General features: G+C 46.8%; 1 protein-coding gene and 1 long non-coding RNA gene across 4 annotated transcripts; one reads left to right on the forward strand and one right to left on the reverse strand.

Annotated features, from left to right (window-relative positions):
- Nucleotides 1-881: 881 nt before the first annotated feature.
- On the reverse strand, nt 882-17748 carry gas7a (growth arrest-specific 7a). The gene is made up of 11 exons (XM_081610349.1): nt 17666-17748; nt 17133-17584; nt 12343-12432; nt 10883-10998; nt 8082-8156; nt 6544-6622; nt 5305-5436; nt 4752-4875; nt 4148-4227; nt 3896-3994; nt 882-2351 (listed from the first exon to the last, which is right to left on the reverse strand). Exons 2-11 carry the CDS (start codon nt 17517-17519, stop codon nt 2238-2240), a joined length of 1296 nt encoding a protein of 431 aa, XP_081466475.1. The 5' UTR covers nt 17520-17584; nt 17666-17748; the 3' UTR covers nt 882-2237.
- A 50-nt stretch (nt 17749-17798) lies between these two features.
- On the forward strand, nt 17799-24628 carry LOC145552652 (uncharacterized). 3 transcript variants are annotated; one of them, XR_014088793.1, is made up of 4 exons: nt 17799-18049; nt 21821-22231; nt 22358-22500; nt 23941-24628. It is a non-coding gene; the product is annotated as an uncharacterized LOC145552652 (long non-coding RNA). The 3 variants fall into 3 exon arrangements; XR_014088794.1 differs by having other exon boundaries at nt 17799-21729; nt 21821-22500; nt 23941-24618; XR_014088795.1 differs by having other exon boundaries at nt 21821-22500; nt 23944-24618.
- The last annotated feature ends 253 nt before the right edge of the window (nt 24629-24881 follow it).

A 24881-nucleotide genomic window follows, 5' to 3' on the forward strand; every position in this document is an offset into this window, starting at 1 on the left:
CATACTTGAATGGTGTTGAATTTATTTCCGTCAAAGGCAGTAAAACGCAGGTTAGTCCTAAGCGTAATTAGCTCCTAAAACACTTAGGACTTAGCTTTTAAAAGCTCAAATATATCCTGATACGCATTAGTACGTGAAGTGGAAACACACAAAAAGAGAGTAATATCTACAGCTTAAAGTGTAACCAAGCTTAGCTTTCTGAAAATATTCCTGCAAAGTGGGCGGAGTCGATTGACCCTTTGCGCGTGACGTCACGCCCTCTGTAACTCCGCCCACTCCGACCCGCCATGACGGAGGAAGTACGGGTCGGTTTATAAGCTAGCTAGCTAGCTGCTATCCCCTCCTGAAACTCCCGCCAACCAGGTGAGTTACACTCAGACAAATTACTTTGACTCGAACAAGCAGGAGCCGTGAATTAACTGGGAAAAATGACTGGGAAACCGATTTCAGTCCATACTTCAGTCCGTCATGGCGCCTCGGATGATTAAGTGACGTAGTCGCAAAGTGACAGTGAGGGGCGTGGCCAGGTGTGGGGGCGTGGCCAGGTGTGTGGGGGGGAACCGGGCTGTGCCGTTTATGCTAACTTATAAACTTTGTTACAGTATTTATCAAAAAAACAACTAGTGACAAACCTATTGAACTACATTTTGGTTAATTTTAAGTTATTTTTGTCTTTCAGGTTATTTCCAAGTTTTCTCCATGTTTGTATCCAGATATTTCTAATACAGCGTCCATTGTCAACAACACAGGACACAATAAAGTTATGGTTGGCTCTACTGCACCTGCTGTCCCTGCAAACAGCATATAATTTCATTTTTAAGTTCATCTTCCCGCTGATGGAACATTTCTACAATCCCGACTTACGTAATGACGCTGCACCGTTTAATTTTCAGAGAGGAGATTTATTTTGTACACTGCATTCCTCGGTTCACGATCGGGACAGAGGTCACGTATGATCAAAACATTCTGAAACACTGGATTTAATGTAAACAGCCACCACACAGGCCAGTTAGGTCAACCGTTACGTCACCGTCAGACTCCTGTCAGGAACATTTAGCTGGAACGTAACAACATTTAGTGCACAACACTGACGCACGACGGTGAAACCTCCACAACAAATACTACCAAAGCCTGCACAGGTGGGATGAAAGCAGGGTCGTTTTCCTCTCCTTCACAAAACTAGGAATGTATATTTAAAACATTACATTTACCTTTCATCAAAAATATTTTTTGCGCCTTGCAGTTGAATGAAATGAGCAAATAAAGCAAAGAGACCAGAGGAAATGTGAAGACGACAGAGAAACGCAGACGTAAACAGACTCCACATGCAGACGGGGATCTGAGGGGCTTCGTCCAATAATCGAATCGTCTGTTGATCAGCACACAAATTGATCAATTTAGCTTTTTGCTGCTCAACACCTCCGTAAAAACATTCCCTGCACATTTACCAAAAATAAACCAGGTTGTAGAGTAAACACCTCGCCTGCCTGAGCATCTGCAGATCTGTCAAAACGATTCACAGCAAAATACGTCTAACCAGTATCTACATGTACAGCGATGCAGAGAACAAGTCAAGGACGTTCCAGGTATAGAAACTGAGAGGCACTAAAAGGTGTTTCGTGTAACTTGGACCACCTTTTCCTGCAGACTGGATCCCGATCGAACCCGGGCCTGAATTTGATGTTGGGAGTTGAATTTCTGCTGGATGTTAATGCTGAACGTTTCTGTTGCAGAAAGAGCCTAAATTAAAAACACCTTGTGCAAATCCAACGAGCCACACAAAACCAGCGTCATGAGGCGTGGAGGGTCAAACATGCATTTCCACCCAAATGAACCAGGAAGAAATATGAAAATATATCCATCATCAAACCTCATTCAGCGTCAGAAACTGCAGATTTCCTTCTTTTTGTTTGGTCAGCACAAAATGGAAACAAGTTGATCGAAGCTAAATTTAAGATTTTAAAGAACATAGATTGTTTTCATATATATAATTTACAACAGGTAAACAGCAGAGCACGCTACACGGCATTCAGTAAGCTAACGCTTTAGTGACGGGTGGCGTTTAGGAGGAACATGCTGGTTCTTTGATCCGTTTGTTTTCCGGGGCTGCGTTCGATCTTCCCTCCTTGTGATTAAAGTCAGAGCTCAGCAGGCTGCACATGCACCGTCCGCCGACCGGGCCGCTCTCCGGCTATCGGACCCGGTGACACTGAGGGCAGGTCGGAGGGTATCCGGGCCTAAATGTCCAGATCCACAGGCCGAACCTCGCCGGTTTTGTTCTCCTTCACCCACAGCTCCCTGTCTTTGGCTGGATCCATGCTCTGCAGCAGCTGGTCCACCGGCTCCACCGTCTGCAGACAGAACAGCCGTCATGCAGCTTCCTTACAGCTAAATAGGTTATTTTTTACACTCCGTCTAATAATGTTCATTCCTCGCAGATGATGAGATTGATTTAGATTTTAACTAGAGGTGTGCCGATCGATCGGCCACCGATCATAATCGGCCGATTTCCATGAAAAAATGTTTGATCGGTGATCACGGTCTCTTGTTGCCGATACCGATCACCTGAATCTCATTTCTCAGCCTGCCTGTGCAGCTGGTCTCCTCTTTCCTTCACTCTGCCAAACGTGCAGCAACAAATCCTAAGCGATGTGGAACTATAACTATGACCACTGAGTGAATGGGGATGTTTGCGTGTTGCGGCGGAAATTGAAGCAGGTCAAAATGCTCAACACAACGAAGCTAATACGGGATAAAAACAATGCATACTTGACGGGTTTGGCTACATCGAGGCTCACTGCAGTAAAAAGACATATGGAGGATCAGATAGCAGGTAAAGCAGCACAGCTACAAACACTCACCGGATAGCATGACGGTCAGAAGCTAAACAAATAACCCGCTAAATGATTTAAGTCTTGGAGCTGCGATGTAGACGCTGGTTCTGCTCTCGCTGTTGAACCGCTGCTACGCTACAGGTAGTAATATTCACAGACGGAGCGCCGCTTCTGCTCCACCTGGTAGTGACTTCACACCGAACATCGTGACTTCAACCGATGTGCAGCTTAAAGCTGCAGCATCTAACCTAAAAAATACATTTTACATACGTTTAAACTTTCGTGTCCTAACATGAGACAGAAAATCTCTGAAAAATAATCGATCTCCTCCCTGCTCTGCATAATTACTCCTCTCAGTCAGAAACAGCCACTCAGAACTAGCAGTAATCAGCTAGCCGCCATGCTAACAGGAAGTTTTCATTCAGTAACTCTGGATTGTTTATTGTAATGGATCCTGTTTTTGCCTTTGAATGTTAAGTTTTATACTTGAATCTTTTGGCAATGTTGAGGTTTTATTTTGACTCTTTGCATAATTTAGCCTCTTCAGAGCCTCCATATGTTATCAGTCTGTTCAAGATAGTTTTACTGATAGCAGGACAATTTGCAGAATGTCTGTTTGTTTAGTTTTCTTCTTGGAAAAAGTTATTAAAAACAAGTTTTTGTCTAAATTAAGGTGAATTCATGGTTCCTTTTTCCACATAATGTAACCGGTAGTGTTTATGATAATAATAATTATGTGATTGGTATCAGTGATCGGTATCAGTATCGGCAGGAAAAAACCTGATCGGCACATCTCTAGTTTTAACATTAATTCAGTTTAATGTCGCATAAACAGGCTGCAGCTGTTAATGCAAAGACTCTGAGTTTCCACAGAGGTTCATCTGAAGGTTCATGACTGTAGAAATTATCAATATTTTAAGCAAACTGACCAAATTTCTACAATCAAATCTAAACATTTCTAATACTCAGACACAGAATGAAGAGCAGAAAACCGTCACCTGAAAGCATTTGCTACAAATAAGTTAAAAAGCTGAAATGAAAATGTCGCAGGAAGGACGCACGCTCTGGTTGAACATGTCTGTTTCGTGCCGCAGGGTGGTGTACTGACGCAGGTGCTGCTGGGCCCATTCGACCCGCTCCACCTCCAGCTTCTCCAGCTCCTGCAGAGGAGGAGAAACGGCTGGACATCCACAAAACGGAGCAAGTCGTGACGTCGCTTCCTCTGAGTAACCATGGAAACGACTCAATCAGCGGCTCCAGGTTACCGAGTGAAAACTGGATGTTCGTGATGAAAACAGGAAGTGACACGTTACCATGCTGGTTGTGACCATTTCCTCAAACCACTTGGACTGAGTCTGATTGTAGAGATCCAGGCTGCGCATCAGATCATCTCCTGTCGACGATTAGAGACGAATCAAAGCTTAATGACCTCTTTGTGTCTACAAACTGACTGCAATGCCTGTAAAAACCACCAGGGGGCGCCAAGACCTCACTACTCATGAAGTCAGTTAAGTTTAACATGAAGAAAATGCATCAGTTCAACTTTCTACCATTTTTAATGAGAGACTGAAGTAAAACATCAAACATGGTCATTTCTTCATCCTCCATTAAAGCTGTTGAAACAACATGGCGGCCGAGGAGTCGCTTTGTTTTTCTAAATACAAAAGGTTTTTTTTTTTTACATTTTGATTTGATATATTTACATTTTGCATATTTAAAACTTCAGCTTTGCACTAAATTTCTGACAATCAGGTCAAAGTGGCAGAAAACAGAAAAGCTGCTGACGTTCATGGAAACTGGTCTAGTTCAAGTAAACACATCAGAAGGCATTCCTGGTGGAAATGTCAGACAGTGAAGGGATTCATTTCCCTTACAGCAACAGATTCATTCATTGACAAGCGACCTTTGACCTCTGACCTGCCTGTGTGGATTTCCGTCTCGCCTTCTTTATGTCCTCCTCTGTCTTGTTGCTGAGTTTGACCTCCAGCTGCTGCGTCTTCACCTCCAGGTCCTTCTGCCGGTCGGCCAGAGCTTTACGGGCCTGACACACACACACACACACACACACACACACACACACACACACACACACACAGACACACACACACACACACACACACACACACACACACACACACACACACAGACACACACAGACACACACACACACACACACACACACACACACACACACACACACACACACACACACACACACACGCACACAAACACACACACACACACACAGACACACACACACACACACACACACACACACACAGACACACACACACAGACACACACACACACACAGACACACACACAGACACACACACACACACAGACACACACACACACACACACACACACACTCAGGTGAACTCCCCCTGTGTTTAAGACCTGATGCTTGTTCAGGTTTAGTATCAGCAGCGAGTCGCCTCGGTGCCTCGGCGCCTCGTCGCCTCGTCACCTTCTCCACGCCGGCGAAGCGGCTGGCCAGCTGCTTCCGCAGGTCGGCGATGTGGTGGTCGTACTTCTTCAGGTCCTTCTTGAAGCTGTCGCCTCTGAACGTCAGCAGCGGTTTCTCTACCTCCGTGTGCAGCTGCAGAAACAGGATGTTGTAGAATCATTAGAAACGGATAATCACAATAAAGCTGATTTATTGTTGCACATTATTTAGTGTCTTTTAAACCCTGATGGATGAGTAATTTAATTATTGGTTCCTCTATAAATGGGTAAAATCATTTTGAAGCTTTAAACTTATGTCATGATTATTTTTGTTCTTCGCACCATTTGCCCCAAAAATGCAGAAAAGTTGAGTTATAGTTTACTATTAAATGTTTAACGGTTTGGAATCGGAATAAATATATCTAAGGCCGTTTTCCTGACAGTCCGGTCGACCCGGTTCTACTGGACCCAGAACATCTGCTCCACCTCCAGCTGCTCTGAGTCAAACCAACCTGTTCCCCTCCTGGCCTGTGGGGGCGCTGCACCAAGAACCACTGAAGGAAACAACACTAAAACCTCTGAAGACACTGAGAGCAACTTCCTTCTTCACCAGATGGAAACAAGATGGAGGATTTTAGCGGTTGGAGGATTTCTCTTTAGGCTAAAGACCAGGAGCCGTTTCTGCTGCTAGCGCTAGGCTAACATGTTAGCTTTAGGTAGTGCACTTCCTGCTTTTGGTGCGGTCTCCGGCCCGCTTGGCGTTCACATGTGTATTCACACCGAACCCAGACGGGTTTGAAGGACCAGAGTTAGCTTAGCATTCACAGCTCACCAACCGAACCGGACTTTAAAGGAAAACGGACCGGAGTCGGGTAAAAGCGGACTGACCAGGGCTGGTGGGAATGAACCCCGAATGTGTGACGGTAAGTTTTTCATTTTACTGTTTCGTGTTAAAGGTGCAGGCGTCACAAACAAATCGATTAGTGGTCCTGCAGCGTTGATGTGCAGCAGCAGAGCTCTGAGAGCAGCAGCAGGTTGGGGTCGGCTGCATCGCCCTGGGCCTGTCACAACACACAGCTAATTAATTAGCCAGTGGGGGGCTAGGGGGGGGGGGGTGTCTGGGGGGGCTCCGCCGCCTCTGGCTGTGATTTCTGCATCACTGGGTTCACTCATGATTATCACACCTCATTTAGTCTCTGTTTACGGTTGTTTCTAATTTCTTTATTTAATCTGAATAATCTGAGTGAATGAAGGAAATGACCTTGTTGGAGAACTTGAGGTGAACTTCAGCTTCATCATGGAGGCTCTTCTTCAGCTGAGTCCAGGCCTCGCCCAGAGTCCTGAGGAAGCATCATGGATGAGTGAGTATTCATGGAATATTACAATAAACTCTGACGATGGAGGGCGAATGAGTTTTAGTACGTTGGGAAAAGATTCAAGCATTTAAAATGTGAACAGTTAATAAACTTCCTGCTCTGCAGTTAAAACTCCGTCATCGGATTTAAACTAGATTCTCTTGTTTCTCTGCTGTGATCAAAACTTGGCCTGTTTTCAGCTAATTTGTCACATTTCATGTCATTTTCTGCCAGTTGTGGTTCAATAAGCAGCACTTTGCTCTGACACTATAAAAATAACAATAACAACGCTAGGTGCTCATCCATCAATCCGTCCAGTTTTTGTATTTTTGTGTAAATGCGCCTGAATTTACCAGCTGAGGAACTAGAAAGTTTATTTTATTGTGTTTTTGTGCAGTGATCGGCCAGACGACAGAAACCTCGGCACAGGCGCCGAGCAAACAAGATGAAACCCGTGTTGATGCGCGTATCACTTTAAGGAAAACCACGTGACCGATGCAGTTCCTGTGTCGTTTGGATGTGACCGCGCCAGATTGCATTGATGAGGGATGGAGATATCTGCCCAGCAATATTTGTCTGCCCTCAAACCCCATGGCCAGCGTAACATTAGCATGGCAGCGAGCAACATGTTAGCTTCGCTCTCTGCGTTAGCTTCGCTCTCTGCGTTAGCTTCACTCTCTGCATTAGCTTTGCTCTGTGTTAGCTTTGCTCTGCGTTAGCTTCGCTCTATGTGTTAGCTTTGCTCTGCGTTAGCTTCGCTCTCGGCGTTTGCTTCGCTCTCGACATTAGCTTCGCTCGCTGTGTTAGCTTTGCTCTCTGTTAGCTTCGCTCGCTGCGTTAGCTTCGCTCTCTGTGTTAGCTTTGCTCTGTGTTAGCTTTGCTCTCTGTGTTAGCTTCGCTCTCTTTGTTAGCTTAGCTCGCTGTGTTAGCTTAGCTCGCTGTGTTAGCTTAGCTCGCTGTGTTAGCTTAGCTCTCAGCATTAGCTTTGCTCTCTGCGTTAGCTTCACTCTCAGTATTAGCTTTGCTCTCTGCATTAGCTTCGCTCTCTGCATTAGCTTCACTCTCTGCATTAGCTTCGCTCTCAGTATTAGCTTCGCTCGCTGTGTTAGCTTCTCTCTCTGTGTTAGCGTCGCTCCCTGCGTTAGCTTCTCTCTCTGTGTTAGCGTCGCTTCCTGCGTTAGCTTCGCTCTCAGTATTAGCTTCGCTCTCAGTATTAGCTTCGCTCTCTGCGTTAGCATCGCTCTCAGTGTTAGCTTTGCTCTCTGTGTTAGCTTCGCTCTCAGTATAAGCTTCGCTCTCTGCATTAGCTTTGCTCTCTCTGCTAGCTTCGCCCTCAGTGTTAGCTTTGCCCTCAGTGTTAGCGTCGCTGCCTGCGTTAGCTTCGCCCTCAGTGTTAGCGTCGCTCCCTGCGTTAGCATCGCTCGCTGCTCTGTCTCCCACTCACCCTTCCTCCTGCGCTGCCAGCGGACTCAGCGACAGCTTGGACAGGTTTTTGGCGTATTCCTCCTCAATCTTTATCCTGACACACAGACATGAAGATGTCAGCTGACTGGACAAGAAAAACCTTCAAGACAATTTAAAAAGCAGAAGATAATGAAGCTGGTTGTGAGTTTTACAGAGCGGCTGCTTCTGTTCTCATGTTTCTGCCCTTTACCTTCACATTTACACCTGAATGCCTCGGCCTCCTGCTCTCTCCCAGGCGCTAAAGGTCAGGAAGGGAAATTAGCTGGAAGGATTCTTAAGAAACACTGGAGTTCAGCGTTCAGCTTTCAGCGTTCAGCTTTCAGCGTTCAGCGTTCAGCTTTCAGCGTTCAGCGTTCAGCTTTCAGCGTTCAGCTTTCAGCGTTCAGCGTTCAGCTTTCAGCGTTCAGCTTTCAGCGTTCAGCGTTCAGCGTTCAGCTTTCAGCTTTCAGCGTTCAGCTTTCAGCGTTCAGCGTTCAGCTTTCAGCGTTCAGCGTTCAGCGTTCAGCTTTCAGCGTTCAGCTTTCAGCGTTCAGCGTTCAGCTTTCAGCGTTCAGCGTTCAGCGTTCAGCTTTCAGCGTTCAGCTTTCAGCGTTCAGCGTTCAGCGTTCAGCTTTCAGCTTTCAGCGTTCAGCGTTCAGCTTTCAGCGTTCAGCGTTCAGCTTTCAGCGTTCAGCTTTCAGCTTTCAGCTTTCAGCTTTCAGCGTTCAGCTTTCAGCTTTCAGCGTTCAGCGTTCAGCTTTCAGCGTTCAGCGTTCAGCTTTCAGCGTTCAGCGTTCAGCGTTCAGCTTTCAGCGTTCAGCGTTCAGCTTTCAGCGTTCAGCATGCTCAGTCTCAAAGAGCAGAAAGTGGAAAAAAGGCGACAATTACACCGCCTTCCAATAGAAATCAGATTTTATCAAGTTAAAATGAGAAGTTTCACTGCATTTTACTGGAGTTTATGTAAAATCATACATGGGTTTTAAATGTCTGCTCGCATTCAGCCCCAGGTTCTCTGATGCCCTTAAATAAAATCCGGCCTGTCACTTTAAGGCAGATCAGGGATGAAATGCTGGAGGAGTTTAAATCCACGTTCAGTTCTGAAACAAAAACCCAAGCAGAGAAAAATCTCATCGATCCTCCAGCAGGAATGCAAACCTACGAGACCTGGGCTGCGATTTTAACACGACAAAAACACAAATCAGACACTAGATGCACCAACTGCTAAAGATAAACGACCAGATGTGAGATTACAGGTGATGACGGATTAAGAGCCAGACTTCCCATCACTACGATCTGATATGCAAAGGGTGAGAATATTTTCAAAAGTATCTTCTTTTGCTCTGTTCTGTATTCTGAGTTGGTTCTGACCTTGTTAGGTATTTTCTGAAACCTACATGGAAAAAGAGAACCACAGACGACGTATTTGAGTTTTTAGCCAAACGTCTGCAGAAGGAGAAAGGCACAGTGAGCTGCTCCTCCAAGCCGCTCACCGTGTGTTCTGCCAATCTTTGGATACAGCTCGTCTTTTATTATCAAACTTCAAAGAGGGAGGAAAGGCAAGATAGACAGCAGAGGAAACAGCAAAGGTCGTAAAACAATTTAACCTCTGACCCATGATCTGAGCCCGGTTCAAATCTCGGTCAAACTGTTTCACATAATAATAATAATAATAATAATACATTTTATTTCAAAGGCGCCTTTCTGGCACTCAAGGACACCGTACAATAGTAAAAAAAAAAAAAAACTGTGACAGAAACAAATAAAATGTAACAAGTAAAAGTAGATAAAAATAAATAAAACAAAACAATGTATCTATATAAAAACTATGTAAATCAGGCAAACCAATTGTGTCAAGTAGAAAAAGCAGATCTAAAAAGGTGTTTTTTGAGTTCGGTTTTAAAATGTGATAATGACTTATGTTCTAAGGTATGGTGGTAATGAGTTCCAGGTTGGGGAGCAGAGCGACTGAAAGCTCTGCTCCCCATGGTGGTGAGACGGGCAGAGGGGACAGTGAAATGGATTGAGGAGGATGATCTGAGGGAGCGAGAGGGAATGGCAATATGAATAAGATTTGAAAGATATGGTGGGGAGAGATTGTAAAGGCCTTGAAAGTGTACAGAAGAGTTTTGTAATCTATGCGGAACTTGGTGGGCAGCCAATGGAGCTCTGCAGGACAGGAGTGATGTGGTGCATGGATGGGGTTTTGGTAATGATACGGGCAGCTGAATTCTGGACCAGTTGGAGCTTATGAAGAGATTTCTGGGTGAGACCAACAGAAGGGAGTTGCAGTAGTCCAGGCGTGATGTCACAAGACAGTGAACAAGGATGGCAGTGGAATGGGGAGTGAGGGAGGGGCGGAGGCGGCTGATGTTGCGTAGGTGAAAATAAGCCGAGCGGGTAATGTTATTAATATGAGACTGGAAAGACAGGGTGCTGTCAAGGATGACACCCAGACTCTTTACCTGAGGGGAGGGAGAAACGGGACAGTTATCAATTACAAGACTGAAGCTTTTGATTTTGGCCAGAGTAGATTTGGTACCAATGAGAAGAGCCTCTGTTTTATCACTGTTAAGCTGACCTGAAGATAACAGGCAGCTGTGACCTCCAGGTCAGTTCACACATACAGTTTAAAGAAGAGAACACCTAAAACTGACTAACATTAGACTGAATATGAACTAAAGTAACAACAAAATGCTGATAATACCAAAAAATCCCTATCAGACCTGGCCAAACGTGTCGGGGTTGTAGGAAACGCCGGATTGGTTAAAACGTGTCTGTTCCCGCTGCGGGACGTTCCTGTACCTCTCGTGGATGAACTCGGCCATCTCCTTCTGCAGCTGCTTCCCCTTCAGCTGCTTCTGCAGCAGGACCTCGAAGCCGGTGACGTGGGCGGCGCCCTGCGGGTCCTTCCTGTCGGCCTGCGGACAGAGCGGCTGAGTCAGAGACGCCGTGACTCATCCTGGCTGAGAGGACGGACGGACGGACGGACGCGCGTCGGCGTTCACACGTCAGCCTCTCATGTCACACGTGTTTGGATGGCGTGTGGCAGCCATGTTGCGTTGGGTGGCGGCGCGCGTGGGACCGTCATCATCATCAGGAGGAGGAGGAAACGCCGCGGTTCAATCAGAAATCTGATTTGTTTGGGGTTGAAACGGTGAAATCAGGTGGAAACTGATTCAAGCTGCGGAGATAATCCACTTTAATCTGCAGAGATTCTTTCAAACAGAAACTTAATGGCTGTGAAATTTAATTTCTGAGATTAAATTTGTTTTGTTGACATTTGCAGCGAATTGATGGGAGTTTCAGGCTGAGCGGGTTGAACCTGACGGATCCAGCAGCGAGTCACGTTACGGATTAGCTAATCTGTGGGAAATAATCCCGCTGGATTATCGGCTCCACGAAACATAATCTGTTAAAAACAACAGCAGATTATCCTGTTACACCAACAAACAAGTTATTTTAATGCAAAGTAACAAAGAAAGATTTTTATGATTGCTGTCCTCAGGAGACGCCATGGATTTTAGCTCCAGACTTTGACTAGGCCGTGGGAAATGTTTAGTTTTCTGCTGCATTTTGCTGTTGATAAGGTTTGAAACTAAATGATATTCTGATTATTTAGAGCTGTTCAGGAACAGTAACTCCAGAGCATGATGCTGCCACCGCCATGTCCAAACTTTGATTTGTCTTCATCAGACCCAAACAAAGTTTGTCCCCGAGTCCGAGCAGACGGAGAGGAAGTGGACTTCCTGTGAGTCGTCCGTCAGCTTCCTGCCTCTCAGCCAATCAGGTCCAGGGAAAAAACCAGATGATTACAGCTTTTTACTGCCTGACCTTAAAATGTTCATTTTTATTAGAAATGGGCTGAAATTTGTCACATTAAACATGAAAAGCGTCAGTGGAGCCTGGACTGTTTTTTATTTTTATACTTTGTGTTACAGAATTTATTACATCATATATAATAACCAGCATTTTATCTAATATTTTACATATTAAAAGAATAAAATGAGTTTTCATGATTTATCTGTTTTTACTTGTTTGTTCAAAGATAAAAAAACTGCCAGAGGATAAAACATATTTCTGCTGCTGCCTTTTTAAAATAATCATAAATAAATCATTTAGCTTCAGCCCCAGTTCTAACTGGGAGCTGTGGGTGTGAGTCGGGCTGCTGCTGGGATGTGCAGAACCGGGCAGAACCGGAGCGAAGCAGCTGCTGCGGCTCCTTCCAGGTCTCTAAATCGGGACGAGTCGCTCCAGAAACTCACCCAGAAATAATCGCAGTAGCTCCATTCGTTGGGCTTGAGGAGCTGCTGCTCCGGGCCGTCGCCTGGCAGCGGGAACGTCACGCAGTTCACCTGCAACCACACCAGCACACGTCAGGCTGAAGGTCAAAGGTCACCAGGAACTGCTGACCTGAGGGGGAAACGATTCTGAGTCCAGCCGCCGCGCTGCGGCGTCTTCACTTGTGCTGCAGCTGCAACTATGTAAGGAAGGAGGGGAGACGCTTCACCCACAGACACACAGGACCTCCACCGTGTTTACAGCCAATACTGTGCTGCACCGCACTGCTGCAGCTGGAGCTGCTGCTGTAGCTGCTGCTGCTGTAGCTGCTGCTGCTGTAGCTGCTGCTGCTGTAGCTGCTGCTGCTGTAGCTGCTGCTGTAGCTGCTGCTGCTGTAGCTGCTGTAGCTGCTGCTGCTGTAGCTGCTGCTGTAGCTGCTGCTGCTGTAGCTGCTGTAGCTGTAGCTGCTGCTGTAGCTGCTGCTGCTGTAGCTGCTGCAGCTGTAGCTGCTGTAGCTGCTGCTGTAGCTGCTGCTGCTGTAGCTGCTGCTGCTGTAGCTGCTGCTGTAGCTGCTGCTGCTGTAGCTGCTGTAGCTGTAGCTGCTGCTGTAGCTGCTGCTGTAGCTGCTGCTGCTGTAGCTGCTGCTGTAGCTGCTGCTGCTGTAGCTGCTGTAGCTGTAGCTGCTGCTGCTGCAGCTGCTGTAGCTGCTGCTGCTGTAGCTGCTGCTGCTGGAGCTGCTGCTGCTGTAGCTGCTGCTGCTGGAGCTGCTGCTGCTGTAGCTGCAGCTGTAGCTGCTGTAGCTGCTGCTGTAGCTCTGCTTGCTGTGTGCTGCTGCTGCTGTAGCTGCTGCTGTAGCTGCTGCTGCTGTAGCTGTTGTAGCTGCTGCTGTAGCTGCTGCTGCTGCGTGCTGTAGCTGCTGCTGCTGTAGCTGCTGCAGCTGTAGCTGCTGCTGCTGTAGCTGCTGCTGTAGCTGCTGCTGCTGTAGCTGCTGCTGCTGTAGCTGCTGTAGCTGCTGCTGTAGCTGCTGCTGCTGTAGCTGCTGTAGCTGCTGCAGCTGTAGCTGCTGTAGCTGCTGCAGCTGTAGCTGCTGCAGCTGCTGTAGCTGCTGCTGCTGCCTAGAGAAACATCTGACTCAGCCCAGCTGCTTCATCTTCTGCTCACATCTCAGATTAAATCACAACGGGGATTTTTCAGCTTTTTGCTCTCGGATTTTCACTGAAACGCTAATATTGTAGAGCTGCAGCGACGGCCTAGTTAAAGCAGAAGATTCCCACTGAGGAGGCGAAGCTGATTTAAAAGCAGCAGAAGCAACAAAGTGGGCGATAATTAAAGGTGAACGTCTCGTCGCCTCCAGCTGTTCTCTCAGCTTCTCAGACATCAGATCAGCAGCAGAAGCTGCAGCACCTTCTGCTACTGCAGCTGCTGCAGCACCGGCTGAACTCAGAGAACATTTATCCTCCACAGACGGTTAGTTATTGTTGGTGAGGAAATGTTTTAGTTTAGTTTAGTTTTTAGTTTTAGCTGAAAATCAAACGTTTAGTTGGCAAAACACATAATTTGCTTATATTATAATATTCAACATTAAACATTTAGTTATCAAACAAACTGAATAGTTTGCTAGTAAAGAAGCTAAATATAAATAGCAGGAATTTATATAGAGATTTGCAACATCCAGCTTTTATTTTGATAGTACACTTCTGGTGAATTCACAGTAATAAAAATGTTTTTTTTTACTGAATCTTTAGTTTGGAGGTAAATATTTAGTCTACAAGCTAAATATGAAGCTTGTTCATTAAAAGTTTAGTGTAAAATTATGACATTTATAAAATCTGAATGAAAAATGAAGCAGATTTTTCCTCCTCAGGCTAAATAACCCAGATTATAATAACCCAGATTATTGCTGTTATCTCTTGGCTGTAACTTTTCAGACATCGGATCGTTTATGGCGTTTAAAGCTGCAGGTTTCCTGCGCAGCTAAAACCGTCACCAGCTGTGAAACGTGTCGTCATTTAGAGGTTTGTAATAATCTGGTCAGCTGGTGAAGCTGCGGTTCAGACGCCTCTGCAGCTCGTCCTGCTAACAGCTGCTGGTCGTGATGAGCAGCAGAACATCAGGCTACATGTGAGCTAGTCATGTCTCCTAGTCATGTCTCCTAGTCATGTCTCCTAGTCCTCCTAGTGCAGCAGCAGAGTCGGTCCCGCCTGTTATGGAAGCGTCGACATGAAGAGGAAACGCGGATCTGATGATCATTTCCTGCCTCAGATCTCACTGCCTGCCGCGCCGCTGGTCCTGCTGCGCCTTTACGCGCCGCGGGGGATTAAATGTTAATCCAGATTACCTTTGTGACCCGGCGTGTAAACGATCCGCGCTGCACCTTCTCATGTTGGTTTGGGGAACATTTTGTCTCCACTCCTCAGCTGAGCGAGGCAGGCAGGCAGCAGCTCATTACACGTTTCACTTCGGACTCATTTATTTGCTGAGTAGAGGAAATAATCCTGTGGAGGAAACGGCCCGTGAGGAAACGACGTGTTGGCGGCCATTTCTGAGCAGGCGCGGTTCAGGAAACTGCTGCTGTTGCTAAGCAACTAATTACTTTGTGGTAAAATCTCCCTGCTGCACAACCCACCTTCAGTAACAAGAGCTGGTTTCTGGTTCCAGTACTGGGCCTGGCACTCTGTCGACGAGGCGAAACATTATGACCGCTGACAGGAAGGACTCAGATTGTGTCCTTTTGGTGACGCCTGGACCTCGTGAGGCAGCAGCTGAACATTTTGTCCTCCATGAGGACAAACGGATCCAGCTGGGTCTCTCCGAGTCCAGAGCTGAGGGACTTTCTCCGGTCTGTCTGTGGAAAGTCCAACAAAGGGCCGATGATGGACCAGAAGCTCCTGGAGGAACCAGGCGGGAACCAAACGTCAGAACCGTCGGGTTGTGGTGGTGAAACCTGCAGACCTTTCTGGATCCGCCTGAGTTCGGGGAGGATGGGGAAGACGAGCCGGCGGAGGCAGCATGATGCTTGGGGAAACGTTTCTCCATGGCCAGGTCTCGGGCCGGTTCCAGTCAGGTTGGGTCTGCGTGTTCCTCACTCTGGACAGCATCTCAGAATCTGCCGGTGGATTGGTTCCTTCGGTTCTGCTGTAATTGATAGAAAGTTCTGGATCTCAACGTTCGACCGTAGAATTATACATTTTCCAACTGCTTTGGTGGAAAATGGTGGCCGATGACGACTGAGGCGTGAATCCACCAGGACGTCGCCGGATCCAGTCTGGTGCCAGTCAAACCAGTCTTCCCACCTCGATCCAAACGGAGCCTGATCTGCCCGTGGAAGAGCTGGATGTAGCCGCCGCGGAGAAGGAGCCGCTGAGTCAGGAACGTTTTGGCAAACACATCCCGGGTCCAGGCAGACCAGAACTCCTGGACGCATGTCGTCATCATTTACGGCCAAACAAACGCTGAAGCGGTTTGGTTATGGTGTGAACGTGATCCGGATCCAGGTCTGACCCACAAGATGTCCACGGATTTATGTCGGAAACTAGTTAACGAGGATTTAAAGACGGTTCCTCACAACGTCCTCAGATGGGGAAACATCTGACCAGCAGAGACTGGATCTTCTTTTTCTGTGTGGAAAGAAACTGAACCACCTGAAACAAGTTGACCAACGTGGGAAAAACCCTGAGACTCTCTGGTAACAAACGGTTAGCAGCTGTTTCTGGCCGTAACCACACCGAGTTCATGGCTTAAAGGACTGAAACTGTTCCTGTACGGTGGAGGAGTCGGCATGCTGCGGGCTCGATTTTTCTCCCTGAAACACAAAAGCCTGATGAGCTTCGGTGCTAAACGGAAAATGTTTCGTCTGAGTCCCAGAAGAAGAGGAAGAGCTGATGGTTCCCCGGATCGCTCCCAACTCGGTGAATATAATTAACGCTTCCGTCTTTGTCGGGTCTGAAGGTTCTGTGGTTCTTTGAGTTTCAATCCTCAGCCGACACCGGCGGATCCTCATCGCTTCCTTTTTTCCCAGAATGCACCAACAGGTTGACGGTGGGCTCTGGAGGCTGAAACGCCGTCAGGCGGTTCGCTGAAGGTGAAAACAAGGTTGCAGAGCAGCTGCTTCCCTCTGATGTGTGAAGAATCCTGCATGGGTCCATTTCGCCATCCGTCTCCATGACGACCGCGGCCGGGTTGTGAGCAAACAGAAACCTCTGCAGGGCGTCACAGATGGAGGACGGACGGGTCTGGATCAGCGTCTCCCTCCTTCTCTTGTCGTTTTCCATCTGAACGCCCGTTAGTCGCTGCTTTTGCCTGTGTCACCATGGAAACTGGACGTGCTGCATCCCTCGCAGGTCTGGGTTTTTTCTGTCCCAATGCCCGTCCACAGCCGTCAGAACCCACAGCTCCCACCGATCCCCATTGCAGGCTGGGAGGTTACATAACCCGCTGCTCTGCCTGAACGTCTGGAGACGAGCAGAACCTCTCAGAAACCCGTCCGGCTCTGGAGCCTCTGGGCTTCCAGCCTCTGGTTTCCTCTGAAGAGGGAGAAACGGATCCGTTTACCTGACGGGCTCTAAAAATACCACCAGGTTCTGCAGCAGCGTTTTGTTCCTCGATGAGGATTTTCAGGGTTTAAATTCACATTTGATCACCTTTCGATCGATCAAACACAAAATACATGACGGGGAAGCCCGGATCTTAAAGGCTCACCATGGGATGTCAACAGATGAGAGGAAGATGACAGCAGAGCAGGGATGAGGGCTCGGTTCGGTTCTGGAGTACTCACCGTGATCTTGGTCTCCTTGACCTCGGTGATCTGCCTCCTGGCCGGCGACACGGAGCCGGGCGGCTGCGGGGCGAGACAGGACGGATCGTCAAAACTCTCCTCTGTGTCAAAGCTGGCTTCCATCATCTTCCCGCTCACCTCCTCCTGCTGCTCTGCTCTGCTGTGGGAAAGCCTCGCTCCGCTCTTCCCCTCCACACACACACACACACACACACACCGAGGCTCCAGTCTCACACGCTGCAGCGCGACTGGAGAGGAGCGGCGTCGTGTTGTGGGGAGGGGGAGAGGGATGCTGAGGAGGAGGAGGAGGAGGAGGGAATGTGACGAAGTCCAGCCTCCGGTTAAGCGGCTGTCACTGAAGTTTACGGGGAGGAAAATCTCCCCCATCGCCCAGATCTGCAGCACCTTGAAGCCCCTGAGCTGCAGGCGCTGGAGACTCAGTGTTTCAGCTCCTGAAGGGTTAAAGATGCTTTTCCTTCCCTGCACTGATCTAACATCCTGACCCAAACACACAGGACCGAGCGACGCCTCACCTTTGCCGTGCAAAACATGGCGGCCGGCCGCTCCTACCGCCACACGCCCAGAGTTCCCGCCGATCCGACTTCCCGCCGTTCCCAACGTGAAATCTGACTGGTCGTCCTGTTTACCGGCGGACTGCCATGTGGAGCCCAAACCTCAGCCGCCCGACTGTCCGTCCATCGACTCGCCTGCTTGCGATCGCCAGGCGGGGCCTGGGCCCAGGGGGAGTCGGTCACGAGGGCTGGCATGAACCGGTGTTGGCCCGGGTTCATGTGAGCAGCGGGACCGGCCCTGCTCAGAGATCCGGAAGGCTTTTCACACGACGAGCTGCTCTGATGGTTTACGCTGAAGGTTGGAAACGTTGAGGACTGTCGTTTTCTCGACTTCCTGTCCACCAGGTGTGAAAACAAATCAGAGTCTTTCTGAACAGCCTGGAGCGAGACGCTCAGGTTTTCATTTCGCATCATGCAGTGCAGACAGTGGTGGAGAAAGTACTCAAAAAATGTACTTAAGTAAAAGTAAAAAAGTACTGGCTTTTAAAAATACTTAAGTATTAAACGTACTTGCTGAATGGATTACCTAATCGCTAATATCATTAAGTGAACCAATCGTGTTTAATTTTAATACATTAGAAATGTGCCATTTTAATGAACAATGCCACAGATAAAGCATGTTTTTATTGTGTTTACTCTGTAACATAGGACAGACTCACATATGTGATTCTATGCATCATAATTTCAGGGATGGAAACATCTGGTCTCCTGTCCAAACATAACATGAACTTCACTTTTTTTTGCCACTAGTGGCTTTTATTTTGAAAGAAATCCAACAGAAAGGGGATGGAAAGAAGGATGGGGGGTGGGGGAGGACAGGCAACCGAGGAGCCACGTAGCAGAGTTGTAGTCAAGACCACCAACCCAAGACCAAGTCAAGGCCAGCATCCCGCGCTAAATGACACAATAACATTAAGTTTACCATCAAAATTGCTTCTCAAATTGATCTGAAAGATCCACATTCCCATAAAACACCTAAATATTAAATACTTAGAGCTGAAATAAATTTAATCAGTAAATATCCGTCCAGAAGAATCGGATCGTTCCTGAATATTGTACCACTATATCGCACTTTGGTACCAGCGTTGTTCCATATTTGCGACACCTCAGTCAAAACCTCCACACAATAATTCAGCGCATGAGTGACTTTTTGTCATAGCAGATGCAACATGTGTCTCTGTACAGCTAGCTTAGCTAGCATCACGTCCACAGATCTTACCTTTCTTTAAGCTTTCTTTTTAAAGTGACGCTAAAAGTTGGACGAAGTCCCACCGTCTGTGAAAGCGAAGCGCTGCTGATTTTACATGTTGCCATATCTTATGATTTATGCAGCTATTATATTACTGACATTAGACAGACAGCTTCTCCGCTCAGAGGAAACCACTGCGCATGTCTGGAGCTCCGTGCGAGTAAAGGTTACCTGTTTACACGATGCTGCTGCTGCATCAGTGGCTGAAAACGTCACACAGATTATTTATGAATTCAAGGTTCAGAAATATGTGGCCTGAACATCCGCTACGCCACTTTAATTTATATTACTTAAATTAATCTGTAAGAGTTATGAAGCTTAATCAGTCGCTTCTTTACCGTCAAAAGTCCTGAGCTGGAACCTTTGTTGCATGTTTCTGGTACGGCCGTAAAGCTGGCGCACAAGCTACATCCGCTAACAACGAAGCTGCGTCTCTTTGGTCAAACTGGGGGTTAATTTGTTTCTAAACGATCTGATTGGATGCTGGAAATGACGATCGCTGTGTTGAAGTTGCACTAAAATGAGTTTAACTATTAGTGAAGCTATGCTAGCCTAAAATAGCATCTCAAAGCTAAACAAGCTAGCAGCTAATGCTAATGTTAGCATCCACAGTCCAGATTTCTAAAGAAACTCCATGAATGATCAGAGAAACTCTGGAAAGATGAACTTTGGTCTAATCTGAAGAACAGATTAGAAACCATGAATATAAATGTTGCTTATTTTGTCCAAATATAGTTTTCAATTAAAATGCAAAAACTAATTATACAGGAAAATACAAACAGAAATATATTTTGATTGATATTGATGAACAACGATGAGACTTGACGTATTTTATTCTTTTTATTGTTTTGTCTTTTTAATGTGTCTAAATAAAGTGAATTGATTGATTTTACTACGGAAATAACATCCATCCAAACAATAACTATAAATTCAGCCCTGATCTGTTTTATTCTAACACTGAATGTAGGAAAGTTTTCCTGCGGTCCGTCTGAGGATGAACCGTAATAAACTGTTAGGAATCAGGCTCATTCTCTGGTTTCCTGTTTGTTTACTTCCTGGTCTTGCATCACATCCTGTGTTGGAAACGTTCCCAACGGCCCGGAGCGCCCTCTGCTCGGTGAGTGGAGCCGGGCTTCGTCCTGCAGCCCCCGTGGCGGTTCCCCTCCGTCCCTGGTGACTCATGAGCCATCCAGTCGCTGCTCATCAACCCGGCCCGATCCCAGCCGGAGGTAACCCAGAGCCGAGGCCGCACGGCTCGGCTGCATGGAGCCGCAGGCTGCAGCGCAACTCGGATCGTTTCACTTTGCTTACAGGAGCGAAGGGAAACCATGACTCCACTTAACCTCCGTCAGCATCGCATTGGATTCACGTTTTCTGACACCAGTAGCTCAAAGAATCTTTCAGTAGATATGAGATGAACTGGCAGCTTTCAGCTTCCATGTTTGCTTCTATTCACACTCAGAGCAGGAGAAAACGAGGCTCTTCACTGGGTTCAGTAAGTCTTTCACATGAGCAGAAAGACTTTCAGGAAACCGGAGAGACGCTGAGGTCAAACCCAGGGTAACGTGACGACCCCAGCAGGTTCACAGCCCAACGAATGAAACACTCTAATTTATGAGGCTGATGACCAGAACCAGGTTTATCCGCAGAACCACTGCAGAACCGCTGCAGAACCACTGTGGCCCGGCAGAACCACTGCAGAACCGCTGCAGAACCACTGCGGCCCGGCAGAACCGCTGCAGAACCGCTGCAGAACCACTGCGGCCCGGCAGAACCGCTGCAGAACCACTGAAGCCTGGCAGAACCGCTGCAGAACCACTGCGGCCCGGCAGAACCGCTGCAGAACCACTGCGGCCCGGCAGAACCACTGCAGAACCGCTGCAGAACCACTGCGGCCTGGCAGAACCACTGCAGAACCGCTGCAGAACCACTGCGGCCCGGCAGAACCGCTGCAGAACCACTGAAGCCTGGCAGAACCGCTGCAGAACCACTGCGGCCCGGCAGAACCGCTGCAGAACCACTGAAGCCTGGCAGAACCGCTGCAGAACCACTGCAGCCCGGCAGAACCACTGCAGAACCACTGAAGCCTGGCAGAACCGCTGCAGAACCACTGAAGCCTGGCAGAACCACTGCAGAACCACTGCGGCCCGGCAGAACCGCTGCAGAACCACTGCGGCCCGGCAGAACCGCTGCAGAACCACTGCGGCCCGGCAGAACCACTGCAGAACCACTGAAGCCTGGCAGAACCGCTGCAGAACCACTGCGGCCCGGCAGAACCACTGCAGAACCACTGCGGCCTGGCAGAACCACTGCAGAACCGCTGCAGAACCACTGCAGCCTGGCAGAACCACTGCAGAACCGCTACAGAACCACTGCAGTTTGGTTTGAACCCAGGAAGATGGTTTTGTGTTTTATAAAGGTCACTTCAAGATGCTACTGCAGTTTCTCAGGCTGAACATTTACACTGAGCAGGTGAACAGAAACCTGAATATATCTGGTTAAAAACGTTTTAACGAGAGAAAACATCAAAAATCAACATTTAATCTGATCTTCAACCTTCAGATGGATCAAAGTGTTTAGATGCTGACATTAACGTTAGCTGCTCCATGTTAGCATTCAGATGCTATTTTATCCTGAATGCTACATGTTAGCATCTAGCTAACATGTAGGCTAACTCCTTTTAGCACAAATTAAACACATCGATAGTATTTTCCAGCGTCCAATCAGATCGTTCAGATTAACCCTCAGTGGACCAGAGGCTTCGTCGTCCTTCGCTGTAAATATAGTAAATTTAATTATATTTTTAATTAGTTGGTTATTTTTAATCATTTTTGTCTCTGATTCTATTTTTAATCTATTTTTCACAGTATTTTCTCAGATTTCCACGCTGCCGTCTCATTCCCACTGTGTTTCATGAAGCATCGCCTCCCCAGGTGATACTTCCATCCTCCCTGTTGGGTCAGATCCTCTTCGCCTCCATCCTGGACCTGCTGCTTGTGCTAAAGGCTCCACATCCATGACAAACTGAGGCCGTGATCAGGACAAGCCCGCTTCCCGGCGCCGTTTTGCTCGTTGCTTCCCAGAGCCCGTCGGTAAACTCTCCTCTGTCAGGCTAAACGCTGACAAGCCGGCTGCGTCCGCCGCTCCTTCCTCCTCGGACTGTTTGGGCGTCAGCCAGCAGGAGGACAACCATCTGCTCTCCGTCCGCCGGCTGAGCAGAGATGCTGCAGCGCAACGAGCCTCTGGCTGAGATTTCTCCTCCAGTTGGGTCACTGGAGGTTCGGTGACTTACTGGGTTGTCACGTTAAACCGAGTTGAAGAAACTGGAGATGTTTATCCTTCTTTATCATCTTATTTACAATATATCTGTTTTTATTGTTTTGTCACTTTGTGTTGGTTTCCAGTTCTGTGTCCAGAACCTGGGGCTGAGGAAGAGGAGGCTGGTTTCACCATATGGTGAGGAGCAGTTTGTGCTGCCAGCTGTCCCTGCGGGGCCTCAGCTGAGGAAGAGCGGCGCCGCCATACTGGAGCGTACGGTGGCCCTGAGGTGCAAATCACTACAACTTTAACGAAGCACAATTACAAATTACAAAAACACAACATTAACAAAAACACAACAACATTAACAAAAACACAACAACATTAACAAAAACACAACATTAACGAAAACACAACAACATTAACAAAAACACAACATTAACAAAAACACAACATTAACGAAAACACAACATTAACGAAAACAACAACAACATTAACAAAAACAACATTAACAAAAACACAACATTAACGAAAACACAACAACATTAACAAAAACACAACAACATTAACAAAAACACAACATTAACAAAAACACAACAACATTAACGAAACGGAAAAGGTAGGTCCCTGTGGGAGACCTAAGAAATCGCTGATTGGACTACAGCTCGTTTTACTTTTGAACCGGAAGTTTTTCTGGAGACCCTTTTCACAGTGACGTCAGACAATGGCCGCCGTAACTCGAAGAGGTGTATCTTTACTTCCGGTGTGATTTTGCCTCGGGAAACCTGACTGAAAAATTCACGGATACTAATTATCTTAAGGATATAATAAAAGGTTAATAACAACAGCATTTAAGTGTTAGATAACCGTCATCAGTCATTGTCAACCCACCATTCTCTTAACTGTGTATATAATAAACAGCCTCCGATCGGAGAGTAAACCAGCTAGCAGCAGCTTTAGCCACAGTTAGGAAACGTAAACACCGCTGTCTGTCAGTGCTGTAACGTTTAGAGGTTCACTTTCTGTATTAACTTTATTAAAACAGCATTTAAGTGTTAGCCGTTATTAATCATTGTCAGTTTATCATTCTCCAGCTGTATTTAAAGGACCCAGCCTCCGATTGGAGAGTAAACCAGCTAGCAGCAGCTTTAGCCACAGTTAGGAAACGTAAACACCGCTGTCTGTCAGTGCTGTAACGTTTAGAGGTTCACTTTCTGTATTAACTTTATTAAAACAGCATTTAAGTGTTAGCCGTTATTAATCATTGTCAGTTTATCATTCTCCAGCTGTATTTAAAGGACCCAGCCTCCGATTGGAGAGTAAACCAGCTAGCAGCAGCTTTAGCCACAGTTAGGAAACGTAAACACCGCTGTCTGTCAGTGCTGTAACGTTTAGAGGTTCACTTTCTGTATTAACTTTATTAAAACAGCATTTAAGTGTTAGCCGTTATTAATCATTGTCAGTTTATCATTCTCCAGCTGTATTTAAAGGACCCGGCCTCCGATTGGAGAGTAAACCAGCTAGCAGCAGCTTTAGCCACAGTTAGGAAACGTAAACACCGCTGCCTGTCAGTGCTGTGTTGTTAGGTTTCACCAAAATCACTGACATCTTCCAACACAGCTGTTTAGAAAAGCATTTTAAATATTGACTTAAGCGCCATCTGCCTAATAATTTACATATTTTGATGTGATTCATAATTTCTCCTTTTGTTGTCCATCTTTCTCAACAGTAGCCGACCGAACAACCCACCATATCTGGGATGATCCTGTTCCTCTGTCCATGGCAGGTTCAGTCAATCAGCTGTGGGACATCTGCTGCCTAGTCAAAGTATCATGGGCCTCTTGATTTAAAAGGACAAACCAGTTCAGAGCCTCTCTGCTCCTGCAAGTCACACTTGTTGGATGAACACTCACTACTGCTAGCAGCTGTTAGAAATGAAATCTTTGTGTATCTATTCTGTAATTAATATCTATATGTATCTATTAATAAATTAATTGATGTGTAGAGTTCTGTAAAAAAAAACTATTGTAAATAGCTTCTCTTGAGTAATTCTACATATGTGCAACTTTTACATTTAAATTGCTTCTTTTTGTAAATTTTACACATCTGGCAACAAAGTATGTGGAGGAGAAGAAATGCTAAGATTAAAGCTGCTATTGTGGAACAAAGACATGAGGTTTGTGGCTGTTTCTTTAAAACATCTATTTAATAATTAAACAATGAACATGGTTACTACATGACACAAACATAATTACCACAGTTAATGATTTAAGTCACTGATAGAGAAAATGTATTTACAAAAGACATAAATTTTATTTCAACAGTATGTACTCAGGGTTTAACTTAAGAAGACAAACATGTCGTGTCCTTGGTGTGAGCCAGTCTGCAGTGAACTGGTCCCAGTCTGCAGTGAACTGGTGCCAGTCTGCAGTGAACTGGTCCCAGTCTGCAGTGAACTGGTCCCAGTCTGCAGTGAACTGGTGCCAGTCTGCAGTGAACTGTCCCAGTCTGCAGTCAACTGGTGCCAGTCTGCAGTCAACTGGTGCCAGTCTGCATTGAACTGGTGCCAGTCTGCAGTGAACTGGTGCCAGTCTGCAGTGAACTGGTGCCAGTCTGCAGTGAACTGGTGTCAGTCTGCAGTGAACTGGTGCCAGTCTGCAGTGAACTGGA

The sequence above is a fragment of the Poecilia reticulata genome, chromosome 8 (assembly GCF_904066995.2).
Source record: "Poecilia reticulata chromosome 8, P_reticulata-male-v2, whole genome shotgun sequence".
Lineage (NCBI taxonomy): Eukaryota > Metazoa > Chordata > Actinopteri > Cyprinodontiformes > Poeciliidae > Poecilia > Poecilia reticulata.